The following is a 21887-nucleotide window of genomic DNA, read 5'->3' on the forward strand; positions in this document are numbered from 1 at the left end:
TGGATGTAATGTAGAGAGTTGAGGTGTGAAGGTTGAAATACTTTAATTCAGAGCTGATCTAGAAGCTGGAGATGAGTCCTTCCTGGCTGCTGATTCACGGAGAACGTTTCTAAATAAAGAACGGCGGCTTTCTGGTGAGTTTTAACTTGTTTTGTTCACACAAACTCTAAAAGTTTGGTAAAGTTTGGTAAACTTCCTGGATCAATAACTGATCAGAGAAACGTTGTTAGAACACCAACGAGGGCTCTTTCTAACCGTAGTGAGGTAGACTACCAGCTACAAACTCATTTATATCACAACCAGCTGTTTGCAGCCGGCTGTGAGACGAGTGGTCTGGGACCGTCTACAGTGCAATGCCGAAAAGAGAAAAATATTCAATAATTTCACCTTTATAAAGTGTAGTGTCACCAAAATGTCTTAATCAGTTTACTAAGTCTAATCAGGAAGAGACCATTGATGTGTGAAGACATTTTGTTGTTACTACACTGCATAATACTGAAGGTATTGAATATTTTTGTAGCATCACTTTTCATCGTTGAACTTTGTAGACGGTGTACTACCTCCCAAATCACTTTACACATCGATGGCCTCGTCCTGGTTGTACTACATAGTTTGGAAAAATGTACTTTTGCATAATTTTTGGTGTGTTTTTATTGGGAAAAATGTTCAATAACTTCAGTTTTTTACAGTGTAGTACCACTAAAATCACTTCCTGGTTGTACTACAACACATATGTTGGAAAAATGTGATTTTGAATAATTTTAGTGATTTTTTTATTGGGACAGATATTCAATAATTTCAGTCTCATGCAGATTAGTACCGTTAAATTCAGTTCAACCACCAGAGGTCTCCTGTTGGTGATGCAACAGCATTTATTTTCTAAAAATGTACTTTGTAATAATTTCTGATGAATTTTTATTGGGAAAAATGTTCAATAACTTCACAGTTCTATAGTGCAGTGATACCAAAATGTCTTCACACATCAATGGTCTCTTTCTGGTTATATTACAGTCGGTTTAATTTATAGGGAAGTCCGCCCGTTACGACGGTCTCTATGGCAACGGTACACATAAAAATGGCCGCCGCTGTGACCGTCCTGCCATGTTGATCTGAACGGGGATGTCCGTTCTACTCCTATTCTAATTCTATGAAAGCACTACTGTATAACAGTGAAGTTATTGAATATTTTTCCCATTAAAAGAAATCACCAACATTATGTAAAAGCATGTTTTTCCCAAATAAATGTTGTAGTATCAGCAGGAAGAGACCACTGATGTGTGAAGTGATTTTGGAGGTACTACACTGAATAACAGTGAAACTATTGAATATTTAATTTGTAGACGGTCCCTGACCACTTGTCTAATATATATTATATGTATAATATTTGATTAAAATGAGGTTGTAGCTCGTTGTCTACCTTACTATGAAGTTTGAATCTGTCGATATCTTTCCAACGTTACCAAACTTGTGCTAAATGCTACCGAGCTAAAAGAGCTGATGATGTTAATGTGTGAAGAAAACCACGAACACAAACTGTTAATATTTGTTTCAGTTTATTAAGGACAAGATTGATTTTCGTGTGATCTCGTGACATCGCCAGAGTCCAGCTGCCGCTCAAGGTAAGGTTAGTAGTATTACCAGCACTAGTATTATTTCCATGTATTTATTCTACATATCTACCAAATGTTTGAGGAGGATACTTTGAAAAGATCTGAAAAAAACATACTGATTTAATTTTTCATTAAATATATAATGGTATAACATCAAATGTATGATATTAACTAATTATATTAATGACAAGAATGTTTATAGGTATAATTATTTCATACAAATTGTAAATTTACTAACTTAGCATCATTACATTTACCAGTAAATGACAGTTCAGCCGTTTGGTAGGAAATGTTTTAAGATGGTAAAAAAAAAAGTTTATTTTTACTATTTTTTGGAACAAATCGTAGAATAAATGTATAAAATTAGTGATGTATCTTCTGTGGTGATGCAGTTGAAGATGTTTGAAGAGAAACTCCGCCGACACTGTCTTAGTTGTATAACAAATTTATTACAATAAGTTCAGTATCGTAAACAAGTAACACGTTACTTGGAGAGCCTCCAGCCGAATAATGAGAGAACTCTCCCGAACGTATACAGACAGCTCCTTAAATACCGAGCTTGTTTTGGTCAAATACTTAGTTTCCACATATGGTTTTAATAGAAACACCTCTTTTACGAAGCCATCATATGTCTCTTCAACTCTGACCCACATATATGGTTTTAGGAGAGGGACTCCCAAGACCCTGCTGACCTAGCATCTGGTATATATTTACCTTGACTAGCTCTAAATCAGGAAGGCCCCTACAACAACTAACCTTCCAATATACTCTCCTAATACAAACCATTTATATAAATATGCTGCATCTAACAGCAGACACCTCATTAGTGAAAACAATTTCATAGAGGAGTATAATGAAAATTTATGAAAAAAAGTAATAGTATAGTATGTCGAAAAATGTTGTGAATAAATTCAAAGTATAGTATGTCTATAAATTTTATTAAAAAATCATATGTCGAAAAATTTCATGAAATAAAGTCATATTAGAGTATGTCGAAATTTATTTTAAAAAAACGTCAGAGTATAGTATGTCTACATTTTTTTTTTTTTTTTAAATCATAGTATAGTATCTCGAAAAATGTTATGAAAAAACAGTCATAGTATAGTAGAGGGGTATTCAACTAAAATTTAAAGAGGTCCAGTTAGAGAAAATGTCTTGAAGCAAAGGTCCGGAAGATCATAATGTCTAACTATTTAGTGTGATATATATTTAAGTAGCCTAGTAGTTGTATCAACATCTGCATGTAATCAATACCCGACTGTCAAATCAAATGAATTCACTACGATTCAAAAACTTTTTGACAATATTTATTGTCACGTAACATAGAACTGAGCATATATGTATGACTGCAGATATGTATAATGTTCTCTCATTAACTAAATAAAAGTAGGGCTGCATTTCAAAATAAGAGAAAGTAAATAAAATGTGAAACTTGTGCATGTTCAAATAAAGTGCTTAACTTCAGAAAAATAAAATAAAGGGAGGAAAAGCTTGAATTTCCCCTTTTCGGTTTCACATCTTGACTCAACAGTCTCAACCAATTTTACAGTCTCAACAATCTTTACAATCTCAACACATCTTAACAAGTGAACAGTTTTAGAGTATGACTTTCTCCCCTCTTATATCCCACTCCCCCACGGTTTTGCTCAGTGAGAGAATTGAGCTCTAGCTTGTCCTGCCAGGATTTTAAACCTGGGCTTGAATGGAGTCAGGACATTCTCATACACATGTGGAGGTGCTCACTGGTGAGCCTGGAACGGTATTTAGTTTTGATTATGTTCATTGTGGAGAAAGCTGCCTCGCAGTTGTATGTGGAGCCAAACATGGTCAAGATGTACAGGGCTACTTTCCTCAGACCTGGGAAAGCTGTCTCAGGGACCATTTGGAGCTAGAAAGTGGAAGGGTCAGTTCTTACAAACTGCTCTTTCAGGGCCACATCTGCTTGGAGATCAAACAATTGCATCTGGAGAGGCCCAGCATTTACCCAGTGCTGTGTGACTTCCTTTGAGACCCCCTGACATCTGTGATGAGAAAAGGGTTCTGAATGAACATGGTGAGCTGCTGTCCGAAGCTGAAGCTGTCAAAACGGCTGCTGAAGTTTAAATCAGCTTATCAAGAAAGTCAACAAAAGAAGACACATGTCTCCGTCCCTGAACCTGTTCCTGTTCCTGTCCCTGTCCCTGTCCCTGTCCCTGTCCCTGTCCCTGTCCCTGTCCCTGTTCCTGTTCCTGTCCCTGTCCCTGTCCCTGTTCCTGTTCCTGTCCCTGTTCCTGTTCCTGTTCCTGTTCCTGCACTGCTGGAAGTGGACACAGTCTCCCTGCAGGTCTCCCTTGAACACCTCAAGCTTCCTCTGAAAGGAGCGGACAGCTGTCATCAGTTCACAAATTGAATTGTCCTTGCCCTGTAGCGTCAAATTCAGTGATATCAACCAAAAAGGCCACATTATCCATCTGGTTCTCATTTTCTAAAAAGAGAGAAAACTGTGTTGCCTTCTGACTTCTTAGCTCTGCCAAAAAAAGATGCTACTTCCCTCCTGATGGACCAAAAGCACGCTAACACCCTGCCTTTGCTGAGCCTTCTCACACTGCTGTGCAGCAAAAGATCATCAGCATTGGCATTAACTTCTCTGAGGAATTCCCTAAGCATGTGATGCTGGTAGGAAGAGGATGCCCTGAGAAAATGAATCATTTTCATCATTGTATTCATCACCTCAGCATGCTCATCTGACAGGGAGGCGCAGAGGACAGATTGATGAATGATGCAATGGTAAGTTATGAGCTCAGGATTGTCCTCTTTCAGTCTTGCTACAGCTCTTTTCTCTCTCCCTATCATAGCAGGGGCTCCATCTGTGGTTATTGAAACCACTTGTTTTGGCTCTTTTCCTCTCTTCGTTAACATCTCCTTAATGGCCAGGTAGATGTCTTCTCCTCTTGTACTGGTCTGAAGGGGAATGACACCTAACAGGTCTTCACAGAATGCTTTCTGGTCTGTGTTGAAAAGCCTGACATACAGTAACAGCTGAGCATTGTCACACATGTCAGTGGACTCATCCACAGCTAAGCCTACACATGGTGCCTTATGCATGGCTTCATCTAGCTGGGTTAGCACGTCCTGAGTTCATATTTCACTTTTCTTTGCAGCAGATGATGCTGACATGGGTATTTGCTTTATTTTATCACAAAGCTCTTGTTTTTGTTTTCCCTCAAGTAGTGTTTCAGCTACTGCACTCATGCATTCTTTAACAACCCCTCCATCAGTAAATGGCTTTTTGTGTTGACCCAAAATCCAAGCAACTCTGAGGGAACACTCATGAGCACGTTGTTGGGCCTGAATGCACAGACTTGATTGGCTGAGTGGTATCACGTGGGATGGCTTAACTCGCATGCAATTGGTCTGTGCGTTTCCTCATCCACTTAACCACTACGGTAAAGACTACAAAAGCTGCGCCGGTTAAAATAAACGCGCCCCGTCAGGTTTTAAATCATAACCTTCTGTTTTGGCTGTAGGTCCGGGTCCATATGGGACGGCTTCTGGGTCCGGACCCGGACCGCGGTCCGCCTGTTAGTGACCTATGGTATAGTATGTTGACATTTTTCTTTTCTTTTTTTAAAACGTAATAGTATATTATGTTGAAAAATTTCAGGACAAAAAAATCACAGTATAGTATATCGAAAAGCTTCATGAAAAAACGTCACAGTATAGTATGTTGAAAACTTTTCTGAAAAAAAGTCATAGCATAGTATGTCTATACATTTTATTAAAAAAACATCAAAGTATAGTATGTCGAAAAATTTAGTGGAAAAAAAGTCATAGTATAATATGTCGAAAAATTTTATGAAAAAACAGTCGTATGTTGAATTTTTTTTATTTTTTTTTTTTAAACGTAATAGTATATTATGTTGAAAAATTTCAGGACAAAAAAATCATTGTATAGTATATCGAAAAAAAAATGTTTTAATCATAGTATAGTATGTCGAAAAACTTCATGGAAAAAATGTCACAGTATAGTATGTTGAAAAATGTTATGAAAAAAAGTCATAGTATAGTAAGTCTATAAATTTTATTAAAAAAACATCATAGTATAGTATGTCGACATTTTTTTATTTTTTTTTAAACGTAATAGTATAGTATGTTGAAAAATTTTATGAAAAAAAACGTCATAGTAAAGTATGTCTAAAACTTTCATTAAAAGAAACGTCATGGTATAGTATGTCGAATCATTTCATGAAAAAAAAGTCATAGCATAGCATCTTGAAAAATTTCATGAAAAAAAATCACAGTATACTATGTCAAGAAATTTCTTAAAAAACGTCATAGTATAGTATGTCGAAAAGTTTCACGACAAAAAAAAAATAGTATACTTTGTCAAAAAAAATCACGAAAAAAAGTCATAGTATAGTATGTCGAATGATTTCATGAAAATAAACGTTGTATGTCGAAAGAATTCACAAAAAAAGTCATAGTGTAGCATGTCAAAAAATTTCATGACAAAAAAAAATACTTTTTTGTAGACTTTTTTTTACATGCCATAGTATGACTTGTGAAATAGCTCCAAGCGGTAGATATCTGGTTGGAATATGTGGAGGTTGGGAGTTTAATCCTTATGTGACATAGTGAGATTTTGAGGGATAACTTCAAATCAAGAAATGAAATAGAAAAAGAAACAGTCCTCAGTGTATCTGGTCGTATAGCTTAAGTGTGTAGATACCTGGTTGGAATACCTGGTTGGAATACCTGGTTGGAATACCTGGTTGGAATACCTGGTTGGAATACCTGGTTGGAATACTGGAGGTTGTGGGTTCGATCCTTATGTGACACAGTCTGTTTTCAGGTCTAACTCCTAATGATCAAGTCAAATATACCAAGAGAACAGTCCTCAGTGTGGCATTGTGTGGTTGCTAAGTTCCCGGTTCTGGCTGAAGCAGAGCGGGGTTCCATCCCCACCCTCACATCGATGCCCGGTGCCCGACAGTGGAGTGAGACGAGTGTCTCCACCCAGGGTTTACCAGAGATAACACTGGTTATTTTCGAGTTGTTTCAACCCGATCATCTACGGCCTCAGAACCGCCGAGATCCGACAGCACATCCTGAAGACGCTGAGGTGCGGTCGCTTTGTCCGAACTGTGAATTATTCTTAAAAAAACGACACTCTTAGAATTAGGAGAGCTTCGAGGAACTCTGGGGAACTCTGCATGCTGGCGGGGTTCTTGGAGGAACCTTTGGAGTGTTGGCGAGTTAAGAGTTTGTGCATTCGTTGCAACCCAAACGTTAGACATATCAAGTCACTCTGCAACCGTAACGTCACTGAACTAGCTTAACGTTAGCTGCGCCGAACCATTCCCAACGTAACATTAAGTTACATTGAACACGGTAAATTTAATAGAATAACCGCGGAGGAAATCTTGATGAGGTTGTAGCCTTATATCATTAGCTTGAAGCTAGCTGCATTTAAATGAAATCCTTGACGTTACCTCGGCCAGCTAGCTAAGTAACGAATGTTAGCTGACTTTTTAAAGATATTTAATTTTAGTATGTCATTAGTAGTGTAGTTAGTCAACTAACGTTATTATGCTAACGTGGCTACCCAGGGACTTTAGCTTGAATCTTTCTAGTTTTGACGATACAACTTGTGACAGCAAGTGTTTCAATGAATTGAATGTGTTATCACTCACTATATTGTGGTTAAATAAAATGTCTGTGAGAAAACAATTGTGCATTGTCAATGACAGGCCTAATATTAGTAATACGTTTTATTGCCTAAACCTAAAGAAGTTGTAGCTTTGTTGCCTAAACCTAAAGAAGTTGTAGCTTTGTTGCCCAAACCTAAAAAGTTGTAGTTTTGTTGTCTAAACCTAAAGAAGTTGTAGTTTTGTCACCGAAACCTAAAAAAGTTGTAGTTTTATTGCCTAAACCTAAAGAAGTTGCAGTTTTGTTGTTTAAACCTAAAGAAGTTGTAGTTTTATTGTCTAAACCTAAAGAAGTTGTAGTTTCGTTGCCTAAACCTAAAGAAATTGTAGTTTTGTTGCCTAAACCTAAAGACGTAGTAGTTTTGTTGTCTAAACCTAAAGAAGTTGTAGTTTTATTGTCTAAACCTAAAGAAGTCGTAGATTTGTTGTCTAAACCCAAAGAAGTTGTAGTTTTGTTGCCTAAACCTAAAGAAGTTGTAGTTTCGTTGTCTAAACCTAAAGAAGTGGTGTTTTGTTGTCTAAACCTAAAGAAGTTGTAGTTTTGTTGCCTAAACCTAAAAAAGTTGTAGTTTCGTTGCCTAAACCTAAAGACGCAGTACTTTTGTTGCCTAAACCTAAAGAAGTTGTAGTTTTGTCGCCTAAACCTAAAGAAGTTGTAGTTTTGTTGTCTAAACATAAAGAAGTTGTAGTTTTGTTGCCTAAACCGAAAGAAGTTGTAGTTTTGTTGCGTAAACCTAAAGAATTGTAGTTTTGTTGCCTAAACCTAAAGAATTTGTAGTTTTATTGTCTAAACCTAAAGAAGTTGTAGTTTTGTTGCCTAAACCTAAAAAAGTTGTAGTTTCGTTGCCTAAACCTAAAGACGCAGTACTTTTGTTGCCTAAACCTAAAGAAGTTGTAGTTTTGTTGCCTAAACCTAAAGAAGTTGTAGTTTTGTTGTCTTAACCTAGAGAAGTTGTAGTTTTGTCGCCTTAACCTAAATAAATTTTAGTTTTGTCGCCTAAACATAAAGAAGTTGTAGTTTTGTTGTCTAAACCTAAAGAAGTTGTAGTTTTATTGTCTAAACCTAAATAAGTTGTAGTTTTGTTGCTTAAACCTAAAGAAGTTGTAGTTTTGTTGTCTAAACCTAAAGAAGTTGTAGTTTTGTTGCCTAAACCTAAAGAAGTTGTAGTGTTATTGTCTAAACCTAAAGAAGTTGTAGTTTCGTTGCCTAAACCTAAAGAAGTTGTAGTTTTATTGTCTAAACCTAAATAAATTTTAGTTTTGTCGCCTAAACATAAAGAAGTTGTAGTTTTGTTGTCTAAACCTAAAGAAGTTGTAGTTTTATTGTCTAAACCTAAATAAGTTGTAGTTTTGTTGCTTAAACCTAAAGAAGTTGTAGTTTTGTTGTCTAAACCTAAAGAAGTTGTAGTTTTGTTGCCTAAACCTAAAGAAGTTGTAGTGTTATTGTCTAAACCTAAAGAAGTTGTAGTTTCGTTGCCTAAACCTAAAGAAGTTGTAGTTTTATTGTCTAAACCTAAATAAGTTGTAGTTTTGTTGCCTAAACCTAAAGAAGTTGTAGTTTTATTGTCTAAACCTAAATAAGTTGTAGTTTTGTCGCCTAAACATAAAGATGTTGTAGTTTTGTTGTCTAAACCTAAAGAAGTTGTAGTTTTATTGTCTAAACCTAAATAAGTTGTAGTTTTGTTGCCTAAACCTAAAGAAGTTGTAGTTTTATTGTCTAAACCTAAATAAGTTGTAGTTTTGTCGCCTAAACATAAAGAAGTTGTAGTTTTGTTGTCTAAACCTAAAGAAGTTGTAGTTTTATTGTCTAAACCTAAATAAGTTGTAGTTTTGTTGCTTAAACCTAAAGAACTTGTAGTTTCGTTGCCTAAACCTAAAGAAGTCGTAGATTTGTTGTCTAAACCTAAAGAAGTTGTAGTTTTGTTGCCTAAACCTAAAGAAGTTGTAGTTTTGTTGCTTAAACCTAAGAAGTTGTAGTTTCATTGCCTAAACCTAAAGAAGTTGTAGTTTCGTTGCCTAAACCTAAAGAAATTGTAGTTTTGTTTTACTAAACCTAAAGATGTAGTAGTTTTGTTGCCTAAACCTAAAGAAGTTGTAGTTTTATTGCCTAAACCAAAAGAAGTTGTAGTTTCGTTGCCTAAACCTAAAGAAATTGTAGTTTTGTTGCCTACACCTAAAGTCGTAGTAGTTTTGTTGCCTAAACCTAAAGAAGTTGTAGTTTTGTTGCTTGAACCTAAAGAAGTTGTAGTGTTATTGTCTAAACCTAAAGAAGTTGTAGTTTCGTTGCCTAAACCTAAAGAAGTTGTAGTTTTGTTGCTTAAACCTAAGAAGTTGTAGTTTCATTGCCTAAACCTAAAGAAGTTGTAGTTTCGTTGCCTAAACCTAAAGAAATTGTAGTTTTGTTTTACTAAACTTAAAGATGTAGTAGTTTTGTTGCCTAAACCTAAAGAAGTTGTAGTTTTATTGCCTAAACCAAAAGAAGTTGTAGTTTCGTTGCCTAAACCTAAAGAAATTGTAGTTTTGTTGCCTAAACCTAAAGTCGTAGTAGTTTTGTTGCCTAAACCTAAAGAAGTTGTAGTTTTGTTGCTTGAACCTAAAGAAGTTGTAGTGTTATTGTCTAAACCTAAAGAAGTTGTAGTTTCGTTGCCTAAACCTAAAGAAATTGTAGTTTTGTTGCCTAAACCTAAAGACGTAGTAGTTTTGTTGCCTAAACCTAAAGAAGTTGTAGTGTTATTGTCTAAACCTAAAGAAGTTGTAGTTTTGTTGCCTAAACCTAAAGAAGTCGTAGATTTGTTGTCTAAACCTAAAGAAGTTGTAGTTTCGTTGCCTAAACCTAAAGAAGTTGTAGTTTTGTTGCTTAAACCTAAGAAGTTGTAGTTTCATTGCCTAAACCTAAAGAAGTTGTAGTTTTGTTGCTTAAATCTAAAGAAGTTGTAGTGTTATTGTCTAAACCTAAAGAAGTTGTAGTTTCGTTGCCTAAACCTAAAGAAATTGTAGTTTTGTTGCCTAAACCTAAAGATGTAGTAGTTTTGTTGCCTAAACCTAAAGAAGTTGTAGTTTTATTGCCTAAACCAAAAGAAGTTGTAGTTTCGTTGCCTAAACCTAAAGAAGTTGTAGTTTCTTTGCCTAAACCTAAAGAAGTTGTAGTTTTGTTGTCTAAACCTAAAGAAGTTGTAGTTTCGTTGCCTAAAGAAGTTGTAGTTTCGTTGCCTAAACCTAAAGAAGTTGTAGTTTTATTGTCTAAACCTAAAGAAGTTGTAGTTTCTTTGCCTAAACCTAAAGAAGTTGTAGTTTTGTTGTCTAAACCTAAAGAAGTTGTAGTTTCGTTGCCTAAAGAAGTCGTAGTTGTGTTGCCGAAACCTAAAGAAGTTGTAGTTTTGTTGCCTACACCTAACGAAGTTGTAGTTTTGTTGTCTAAACCTAAAGAAGTTGTAGTTTTGTTGCCGAAACCTAAAGAAGTTGTAGTTTTGTTTCCTAAACCTAAAGAAGTTGTAGTTTTGTTGTCTAAACCTAAAGAAGTTGTAGTTTTGTTGCCTAAACCTAAAGAAGTTGTAGTTTTGTTGTCTAAACCTAAAGAAGTTGTAGTTTTGTTGCCGAAACCTAAAGAAGTTGTAGTTTTGTTGCCTAAACATAAAGAAGTAGTAGTTTTGTTGTCGAAACCTAAAGAAGTTGTAGTTTCGTTGCCTAAACCTAAAGACGTAGTAGTTTTGTTGTCTAAGCCTAAAGAAGTTGTAGTTTTGTTGCCTAAACCTAAAGAAGTTGTAGTTTTATTGCCTAAGCCTAAAGAAGTTGTAGTTTTGTTGCCTAAACCTAAAGAAGTTTAAGTTTTGTTGCCTAAACCTAAAGAAGTTGTAGTTTTGTTGCCTAAACCTAAAGAAGTCGTACTTTTGTTGCCTAAACCTAAAGAAGTTGTAATTTTGTTGCCTAAACCTAAAGAAGTTGTAGTTTCGTTGCCTAAACCTCAAGAAGTTGTAGTTTCGTTGCCTAAACCAAAAGAATTTGTAATTTCGTTGCCTAAACCTAAAGAATTTGTAGTTTTTTTTCCTAAACCTAAAGAACTTGTAGTTCTGTTGCCTAAACCTAAAGAAGTTGTAGTTTTGTCTCCTAAACCTAAAGAAGTTGTAGTTTTGTTGTCTAAACCTAAAGAAGTTGTAGTTTTGTTGCCTAAACCTAAAGAAGTTGTAGTTCTGTTGTCTAAACCTAAAGAAGTTGTAGTTTTGTTGTCTAAACCTAAAGAACTTGTAGTTCTGTTGCCTAAACCTAAAGAAGTTGTAGTTTTGTTTCCTAAACCTAAAGAACTTGTAGTTCTGTTGCCTAAACCTAAAGAACTTGTAGTTTTGTCTCCTAAACCTAAAGAAGTTGTAGTTTTGTTGTCTAAACCTAAAGAAGTTGTAGTTTCGTTGCCTAAACCTAAAGAAGTTGTAGTTTCGTTGCCTAAACCTAAAGAAGTTGTAGTTTTGTTGTCTAAACCTAAAGAAGTTGTAGTTTCGTTGCCTAAACCTAAAGAAGTTGTAGTTTTATCGTCTATACCTAAAGACCTAGTAGTCTCCGCTGGGATCTTCCCTCCGTCGCTGCGACAGCGTGACGAGGTGTTGAACTTTGTCTCTGCAGCCAATGGCAGCGTCAGACGAAGGGTATAAAAGATCTGAGTCAGCGTCCGGCGGGGACAGCTGGATGAAGGGATGGACGGAGGAGAGATGACATCATCACCCTGAGAACAACGAGAACAAGTAAACAAGCTGCTGATTTATAATAACTGTGATATGAAAACTGTCAGCAGCTCCTCATATCAGCTCGGTTCAGACTCTTTCTAAAATATCATCATATATCTTTATTCTTGTTTGTGTGTTAAAGGGACGTCTCGTACTCTTTTATCTGTACGTCTCTGGAAACTCCTAAAACCAGGGAACAAGTTGAATTATTATTATTATTATTATTATTATTATTATTATTATTATTATTATTATTATTGGCTCCATTAGTTGTTGGTTGATTTCAGGTTTGTCTTCAATGTGAAGCTCTGAGGAGAGGTGAGCCACCGCTGCTCTCTGAGAGGTTTCTAGGTAACTCTTCATCTCACAGGTCGGCGCATCTCACGGTAATCAGGTGATAATCAGCAAGTAACCTGTTTGGAGTTACTGCCAAATTACCCCAATATTAACCTCAACGTTTATCTAAACTGACTTCATTATAAACATGATTTAATAATTATAATCCACTATTATAATTTTAGATAAATGATGAGGTAAATATTGAGGTAATGTTTGATACATGTTGAGGTAAATATTGAGGTAATGTTTGATACATGTTGAGGTAAATATTGAGGTAATGTTTGATAAATGATGAGGTAAATATTGAGGTAATGTTTGATACATGTTTAGGTAAATATTGAGGTAATGTTTGATAAATGATGAGGTAAATATTGAGGTAATTTTTGATTAATGTTGAGGTAAATATTGGGATAATTTGGCAGTAATTCCAAAGAAATCTCAAACAGGTAATTTACTAATTATCACCTGATTACGCTGAAATGTGCGGAGCTGTAAAATTAAGTGTTTCCTGTTTCTCTGCTATAATAATTCATGTTGCAGATATTATTATTTGGTGTCCATGATGCAGACATTCGTACTGTTAATTGTTAGTGTTGTATTTCTGGTATAGACCTCCTCTAAAGACCAGGGGTCTCATTTATAACCGTTGCGTACGCACAAAACGGGGCCTGAAATGTGCGTACGCCACTTCCCACGCAATAGTTGTGATCTATAAAAACAAACTTGACGGGAGAATGTGCGCACCGGTACGGAAACTTTGACCCGTGCGTACGCACATTATGGAGGCACCGAGGTAGAGGAAACTGGAGACGCAGATGGTGAGGTGGTGAATTGAAGCCAGACTGTAGACATTAAATGTCATTATACGTATAATGATGCCTCTCACACATTTAACTTCACTTCATACTTATATCCACTTTATCATAAACATTTAAAAGCAGTGTTATTTGTGCTATTGAGCCATAACTATTCTACAAGCACCTTACAAATGTAAAATATATCAGCCAACTCAAATCAAATTCTGCTCAATATCTCATCAGCGCTGTCTCCATCACGTTCCCTCCACCTCCGGAGCTCAGAGGAGAGGGTCGGACTACCGACAGTCGCAGTCAGCTGTGGAGCAGCTGATGAAATCATCATCGGTTGTAGAAATCCAAGATTATATCAAATAGCATTAAAGAATGGCAGAACAGAGCGCCAATAGTTTTAATAAGATCTTCTAATAGTGTGCAGATATCACCAAGTACCATATTAGTTTTCATAAAGTTGTTGTGTAAAATCGCTGCAGTGATGACATGACTTATTAATTTATTTATGTTTTATTAGATAGGGACAGATACAGTATACATATAGACACAATGAAAACGGCTATCCGATGCAACTATCAGACTGTCTCCAGTGCGCCATCGCGGTGCGCCACTCTGCCTCCTCCAGTCATCTCCACCCGGCACATCTCCACCAGTCACCTCCACCCGGCACATCTTCACCAGTCACCTCCACCCAGCACATCTTCACCAGTATGGAGAGTGTAAATTAACAAAGTGTGCAAATGAAGCCAGTGACAGCTCTCACACAATCGGTACTCTCCATATCCTCATTATCATTATCAGTCCTAATCATAATACAGGACAAGTTCACTATAAAAACTTAAATAATAAATAAATAGTGTTCACCTGTTAAACTTCTTTTTTCTAATGATATCCAGCGTGGTGGATTTTACTGATTGTCTTGATCATTTTGGCAAGCTGTGAATCGATGAAATGGATTGCTGTAAAGATTTAAACACTGCAGTGACACTGGTAGCATGCTGCATGGTGCTGGTGGATATACCTGCACTGAGGACTAAATGAAGTGTATAACAGAATTAAGAGGGAACGAGTGTTCAGAGACCTCCTCAACTACAAGCACCTTGATCTCTTTGTCACAAAAACTCCTTTTCTCAGTCTTCCTCTCGGTAGCTGCCGTGATTTACCGTAAAGATCAAACAGGCTCATTCACATGCAGAAACATTAATTAGGTGTTTTGCATGGACCGTTTATGGTTGAATGTGGGCGTGTAGAGGGCGGAATATGAGGCGGATCCACGTGCGCACATTTCCAGGTGGAGTGTGATTTATAAAGGGAACATTGCGTGCAGGTGTGCGTACGCACGGTTTATAAATCTGATTTTTTTTTGGCGTACGCCATTTTCGGCTTTTGTGCGCACGTACATTTTTAGTATGGATCCTACGCACTGTTTTATAAATGAGACCCCTGTTGATCACAGTTTTCACTTTCCGGTTGTTGTTTTTTTTACTCCTGTAATCTGAGTCAAACAAAAGCCAGAAACACCTCATCCCCGGACCAGACAGTGTCCCCGGACCAGACAGTGTCCCCGGACCAGACAGTGTCCCCGGACCCGACAGTGTCCCCGGACCAGATAGTGTCCCCGGACCCGACAGTGTCCCCGGACCCGACGGTGGCCCCGGTACGAAGTGCCAGGAAACCTATTTTTTTATAAAGATTATTTTTCCTCTGGGAGATACATTTTTGAGGCCCTTACGTTGCACAAAAACTCACGAAAATGTAAATACGCATCAGAACTGGAGAGAATTGCAAAATTCTGTATTGATCCGGCTCGAGCGTCGCCAGCGAGCTCCAAAGCGCCCTCTAATGCCTGGAAGGCCATAGTTTGGACAAAGTTGATCCTATACACATCCTGCTCATTATTTCAGACATATTCCTCATTGGGTTTCATTAGCTCCGCCCACCCGGAAGTCGGCCATCTTGAATTTTGTGTGTTTTTCATGTATTTTATGCATACTTTTACGAACTCCTCCTAGAGACTTTATTGGATTCGCGTTAAATTTGGGTGGTATAACCCTCAAACTAATGTGACGCTAAATAACGAAGGAATTTTTTATTGCTCGAACGGTGACGTCATAGGTCATGTGTGAGAAGACGCCATTTTATCACTTTACAGGTATGGAACTTTACGATACTCCTCCTAGAGGATTCAAGAGATCCATCTCAAAGTCGGGCAGCAGAATCTCAACACCTTCACGATGCTAAATTGCAAAGCTTTTGTGTTTTTGACCTGCGCAAAGGGGCGAGGGCCCATTCAACGCTGCTTGCAGCTTTAATATCTGGGTTGTATCTGTGTGGGTCATCGCAGGTAGCACAATCATTTCTAACGTGGTTTTGTGCGACTAGAACGCACCTCACAGAAACAAACTGTGGAGAAGTGAATTAACTTTTCAAATCTTCGTCTCTGTTTTCAGGCTGATCCATCTAAACCCCTGAACTGGGAGGTTTTCTGAGGAGGTTTTCTGAGGAGAGAGGATGGAGAACGTCTCCTCGCACAAACACTTCGTCCTCGACGGCTTCAGTGAACTGGGAGCGCTGAGGCCCGTCCTCTTCCTCCCGTTCTTCGTCATGTTCGTGGTGTCGCTGTTGGCCAACTCCCTGCTGCTGTACGTCATCGTCTCACAGAGGAGCCTCCACTCTCCGATGTGCGTCCTCATCGCCGGCATGGCGTGCGTGGACCTGAGCCTCCCGCTGTTCTTCGTCCCCCACATGCTGCTGAGCTTCCTGCTGGACTGGAGGGGGATCTCTCTGAGCGGCTGCCTGACTCAGATGTACTTCGTTCACTTGTTGGGTGCTTTTCAGTCCACGCTGCTGCTGTGGATGGCGCTGGACCGCTACTTCGCCATCTGCACGCCTCTCTACTACAACGAACGCATGGCTTTACCGAGCTTCCTCAAGTTCGTGGTTCCAGTTCTGATCAGAAACGTGTTCATGGTCTCACTGGTGGTGAGTCTGGCGGGATCTTTGCCCTTCTGCACCACTAACGTGATGAACCACTGTTTCTGTGAGCACATGGCGTTGGTGCAGCTGGCCTGCGGAAGCACCGCCGTCAACAGTCTAGTGGGGCTGATCTCGGTGTTCCTCATTCCTGTAGTCGATTTCATCTTCATCGCCGCCTCCTACGTGATCATATTCAGCTCTGTGCTGAGTTCCGGCAAGTCGGGTGTCAAAGCGCTCCACACCTGCGTCACCCACATCGTGGTCATGACCGTCAGCCTGACCATCATACTCACGGCTTTCCTGTTGTATCGGATCAGAAACGGACTTCCCGTCGCCGGGCGGGTTTTCTTCAGCATCATGTACCTGTTATTTTCGAGTTGTTTCAACCCGATCATCTACGGCCTCAGAACCGCCGAGATCCGACAGCACATCCTGAAGACGCTGAGGTGCGGTCGCTTTGTCCGAACTGTGAATTATTCTTAAAAAAACGACACTCTTAGAATTAGGAGAGCTTCGAGGAACTCTGGGGAACCCTGCATGCTGGCGGGGTTCTTGGAGGAACCTTTGGAGTGTTGGCGAGTTAAGAGTTTGTGCATTCGTTGCAACCCAAACGTTAGACATATCAAGTCACTCTGCAACCGTAACGTCACTGAACTAGCTTAACGTTAGCTGCGCCGAACCATTCCCAACGTAACATTAAGTTACATTGAACACGGTAAGTTTAATTGAATAACCGCGGAGGAAATCTTGATGAGGTTGTAGCCTTATATCATTAGCTTGAAGCTAGCTGCATTTAAATGAAATCCTTGACGTTACCTCGGCCAGCTAGCTAAGTAACGAATGTTAGCTGACTTTTTAAAGATATTTAATGTGAGTATGTCATTAGTAGTGTAGTTAGTCAACTAACGTTATTATGCTAACGTGGCTACCCAGGGACTTTAGCTTGAATCGTTCTAGTTTTGACGATACAACTTGTGACAGCAAGTGTTTCAATGAATTGAATGTGTTATCACTCACTATATTGTGGTTAAATAAAATGTCTGTGAGAAAACAATTGTGCATTGTCAATGACAGGCCTAATATTAGTAATACGTTTTATTGCCTAAACCTAAAGAAGTTGTAGCTTTGTTGCCTAAACCTAAAGAAGTTGCAGTTTTGTTGTCTAAACCTAAAGAAGTTGTAGTTTCGTTGCCTAAACCTAGAAAAGTTGTAGTTTTGTTGCCTAAACCTAAAGAAGTTGTAGTTTTGTCGCCGAAACCTAAAAAAGTTGTAGATTTATTGCCTAAACCTAAAGAAGTTGTAGTTTTGTCGCCGAAACCTAAAAAAGTTGTAGATTTATTGTCTAAACCTAAAGAAGTTGTAGTTTTATTGTCTATAGTCAACAGGCTCTTCAAAGGACAAAACCCCCGCAAGGCAGCCGGCCCAGACTCTGTCTCACCTGCAACCCTGAAACACTGTGCAGACCAGTTGTCACCAGTGTTTACAGGGATTTTCAACACCTCCCTGGAAAACTGCAGGGTGCCGGCCTGCTTCAAAGCCTCCACCATCATCCCGGTCCCCAAGAAGCCAAGGATCACAGGTCTTCAGGACTACAGACCCGTCGCCCTGACCTCCGTTATAATGAAGACCTTTGAACGCCTTGTGCTCCACCACCTAAAGACTATCACCAACCCCCTGCTGGACCCACTGCAGTTCGCCTACAGAGCCAACAGGTCTGTAGACGACGCAGTAAATTTAGCCCTCCACTACATCCTCCAGCACCTGGACTCCCCTGGCTCCTATGCCAGGATCCTGTTTGTGGACTTCAGCTCCGCATTCAACACCATCAGCCCAGCTCTGCTACAGGACAAGCTTTCCCTGCTGAGCGTGCCTGACTCCACCTGCAGGTGGATCACAGACTTTCTAACAGACAGGAGTCAGCACGTAAGGCTGGGGAAGCAAGTCTCCGACACCCAGACCATCAGCACCGGTGCCCCCCAAGGCTGCGTTCTCTCCCCACTGCTCTTCTCCCTGTACACCAACGGCTGCACCTCCAGACACCAATCTGTCAGGCTCCTTAAGTTTGCAGACGACACCACCCTCATCGGCCTCATCTCCGAGGGTGACGAGTCTGCCAACAGATGGGAGGTTGACCATCTGGCATCCTGGTGCAGCCAGAACCACATGGAGCTGAATGCTCTGAAGACAGTGGAGATGGCAGTGGACTTCAGAAGGAACTCAGCCCCGCTCCCCCCCCTCATCCTGCGCGGCTCCCCAGTTAACACGGTGGAGTCGTTCCGTTTCCTGGGCACGACCATCGCCCAGGACCTCAAGTGGGAGCTGAACATCAGCTCCCTCATCAGTAAGGCCCAGCAGACGATGTACTTCCTGAGGCAGTTGAAGAAATTCAACCTGCCACAGACCATGATGGTGCACTTCTACTCGGCCATCATCGAGTCCATCCTCACCTCCTCCATCACCGTCTGGTTTGCCGCTGCCACCGCCAAGGACAAGGCCAGGCTGCAGCGGGTCATCCGTGCTGCAGAGAGGGCGATTGGCTGCAACCTTCCCTCCCTCCAGGAGCTGTACACCTCCAGGACCATAAGGAGGGCAGGGAAGATTGTGGCCGACCCCTCCCATCCTGGACACCATCTCTTTCAGACTTTACCATCTGGCAGGAGGTTAAGGTCCATCAGGTCCATCAGGACCATCAGGTCCATCAGGACCATCAGGACCAAAACCTCACGCCACAAAAACAGTTTTTTCCCCATGGCAGTGGGGCTCTGCAACAGCCCCTCTGCCCCCCTGTGACTGTCTCCCCCTCACACACACACTACGGCCCCCCCCCCCCCCCCCCGACACTGACTCTCCCCCTCTCTCATACACTCTCAATACCACCCCCTACAGTATCCCTCTCTCTCCCTCTCTCTCCCTCTCTCTCCCTCTCTCTCCCTCTCTCTCCCTCTGATACCTGATTGTTTTGTTTGCACACCGACAATATTTGCACTATCTGTTTATACCATGTTTATTTTATAGCTTATTTTGTAAATTGTAAATTTTTTATTCTTATTTTATTCTAACGTTTATCTATTCTTTGTTATTATACTGTTTGCCTCGCACCAATAAGCCAAAGAAAATTCCTCGTGTATACCCCTTACACCTGGCAATAAACACCTTTCTGATTCTGATTCTGATTCTGATTCTAAACCTAAAGAAGTTGTAGTTTCGTTGCCTAAACCTAAAGAAGTCGTAGTTTTGTTGTCTAAACCTAAAGAAGTTTTAGTTTTGTTGCCTAAACCTAAAGAAGTTGTAGTTTTGTCGCATTGACCTAAAGAAGTTGTAGTTTTGTTGTCTAAACCTAAAGAAGTTGTAGTTTTATTGTCTAAACCTAAAGAAGTCGTAGATTTGTTGTCTAAACCTAAAAAGTTGTAGTTTTGTTGCCTAAACCTAACGAAGTTGCAGTTTTGTTGTCTAAACCTAAAGAAGTTGTAGTTTTGTCGCCGAAACCTAAAAAAGTTGTAGTTTTATTGCCTAAACCTAAAGAAGTTGCAGTTTTGTTGTTTAAACCTAAAGAAGTTGTAGTTTTGTTGATTAAACATAAGAAGTTGTAGTTTCATTGCCTAAACCTAAAGAAGTTGTAGTGTTATTGTCTAAACCGAAAGAAGTTGTAGTTTCGTTGCCTAAACCTAAAGAAATTGTAGTTTTGTTGCCTAAACCTAAAGATGTAGTAGTTTTGTTGCCTAAACCTAAAGAAGTTGTAGTTTTATTGCCTAAACCAAAAGAAGTTGTAGTTTCGTTGCCTAAACCTAAAGAAATTGTAGTTTTGTTGCCTAAACCTAAAGTCGTAGTAGTTTTGTTGCCTAAACCTAAAGAAGTTGTAGTTTTGTTGCTTGAACCTAAAGAAGTTGTAGTGTTATTGTCTAAACCTAAAGAAGTTGTAGTTTCGTTGCCTAAACCTAAAGAAATTGTAGTTTTGTTGTCTAAACCTAAAGAAGTTTTAGTTTTGTTGCCTAAACCTAAAGAAGTTGTAGTTTTGTCGCATTGACCTAAAGAAGTTGTAGTTTTGTTGTCTAAACCTAAAGAAGTTGTAGTTTTATTGTCTAAACCTAAAGAAGTCGTAGATTTGTTGTCTAAACCTAAAAAGTTGTAGTTTTGTTGCCTAAACCTAACGAAGTTGCAGTTTTGTTGTCTAAACCTAAAGAAGTTGTAGTTTTGTCGCCGAAACCTAAAGAAATTGTAGTTTTGTTGTCTAAACCTAAAGAAGTTTTAGTTTTGTTGCCTAAACCTAAAGAAGTTGTAGTTTTGTCGCATTGACCTAAAGAAGTTGTAGTTTTGTTGTCTAAACCTAAAGAAGTTGTAGTTTTATTGTCTAAACCTAAAGAAGTCGTAGATTTGTTGTCTAAACCTAAAAAGTTGTAGTTTTGTTGCCTAAACCTAACGAAGTTGCAGTTTTGTTGTCTAAACCTAAAGAAGTTGTAGTTTTGTCGCCGAAACCTAAAAAAGTTGTAGTTTTATTGCCTAAACCTAAAGAAGTTGCAGTTTTGTTGTCTAAACCTAAAGAAGTTTTAGTTTTGTTGCCTAAACCTAAAGAAGTTGTAGTTTTGTCGCATTGACCTAAAGAAGTTGTAGTTTTGTTGTCTAAACCTAAAGAAGTTGTAGTTTTATTGTCTAAACCTAAAGAAGTCGTAGATTTGTTGTCTAAACCTAAAAAGTTGTAGTTTTGTTGCCTAAACCTAACGAAGTTGCAGTTTTGTTGTCTAAACCTAAAGAAGTTGTAGTTTTGTCGCCGAAACCTAAAAAAGTTGTAGTTTTATTGCCTAAACCTAAAGAAGTTGTAGTGTTATTGTCTAAACCGAAAGAAGTTGTAGTTTTGTTGATTAAACATAAGAAGTTGTAGTTTCATTGCCTAAACCTAAAGAAGTTGTAGTGTTATTGTCTAAACCGAAAGAAGTTGTAGTTTCGTTGCCTAAACCTAAAGAAATTGTAGTTTTGTTGCCTAAACCTAAAGATGTAGTAGTTTTGTTGCCTAAACCTAAAGAAGTTGTAGTTTTATTGCCTAAACCAAAAGAAGTTGTAGTTTCGTTGCCTAAACCTAAAGAAATTGTAGTTTTGTTGCCTAAACCTAAAGTCGTAGTAGTTTTGTTGCCTAAACCTAAAGAAGTTGTAGTTTTGTTGCTTGAACCTAAAGAAGTTGTAGTGTTATTGTCTAAACCTAAAGAAGTTGTAGTTTCGTTGCCTAAACCTAAAGAAATTGTAGTTTTGTTGCCTAAACCTAAAGACGTAGTAGTTTTGTTGTCTAAACCTAAAGAAGTTGTAGTTTTATTGTCTAAACCTAAAGAAGTCGTAGATTTGTTGTCTAAACCCAAAGAAGTTGTAGTTTTGTTGCCTAAACCTAAAGAAGTTGTAGTTTCGTTGTCTAAACCTAAAGAAGTTGTGTTTTGTTGTCTAAACTTAAAGAAGTTATAGTTTTGTTGTCTAAACCTAAAGAAGTTGTAGTTTCTTTGCCTAAACCTAAAGAAGTTGTAGTTTTGTTGTCTAAACCTAAAGAAGTCGTAGATTTGTTGTCTAAACCTAAAGAAGTTGTGTTTTGTTGTCTAAACCTAAAGAAGTTATAGTTTTGTTATCTAAACCTAAAGAAGTTGTAGTTTCGTTGCCTAAACCTAAAGAAGTTGTAGTTTTATTGTCTAAACCTAAAGACGTAGTAGTCTCCGCTGGGATCTTCCCTCCGTCGCTGCGACAGCGTGACGAGGTGTTGGACTTTGTCTCTGCAGCCAA

The 21887-nt window shown here is 38.8% G+C and overlaps 1 protein-coding gene across 2 annotated transcripts; it reads left to right on the forward strand.

The window, feature by feature from the left end:
• Positions 1–17179, forward strand: LOC141770724 (olfactory receptor 52K1-like). 2 transcript variants are annotated; one of them, XM_074640571.1, is made up of 4 exons: positions 1–134; positions 1553–1624; positions 11909–12027; positions 15608–17179. In XM_074640571.1, the coding sequence occupies exon 4, from the start codon at positions 15669–15671 to the stop codon at positions 16614–16616; it is 948 nt and encodes a 315-aa protein (XP_074496672.1). In that variant the 5' UTR covers positions 1–134; positions 1553–1624; positions 11909–12027; positions 15608–15668; the 3' UTR covers positions 16617–17179. The 2 variants fall into 2 exon arrangements, with proteins under 2 accessions (XP_074496672.1, XP_074496673.1); XM_074640572.1 differs by having other exon boundaries at positions 1553–1619.
• Positions 17180–21887: the final 4708 nt, after the last annotated feature.

The sequence above is a fragment of the Sebastes fasciatus genome, chromosome 7 (assembly GCF_043250625.1).
Source record: "Sebastes fasciatus isolate fSebFas1 chromosome 7, fSebFas1.pri, whole genome shotgun sequence".
In the NCBI taxonomy this organism is placed as follows: domain Eukaryota; kingdom Metazoa; phylum Chordata; class Actinopteri; order Perciformes; family Sebastidae; genus Sebastes; species Sebastes fasciatus.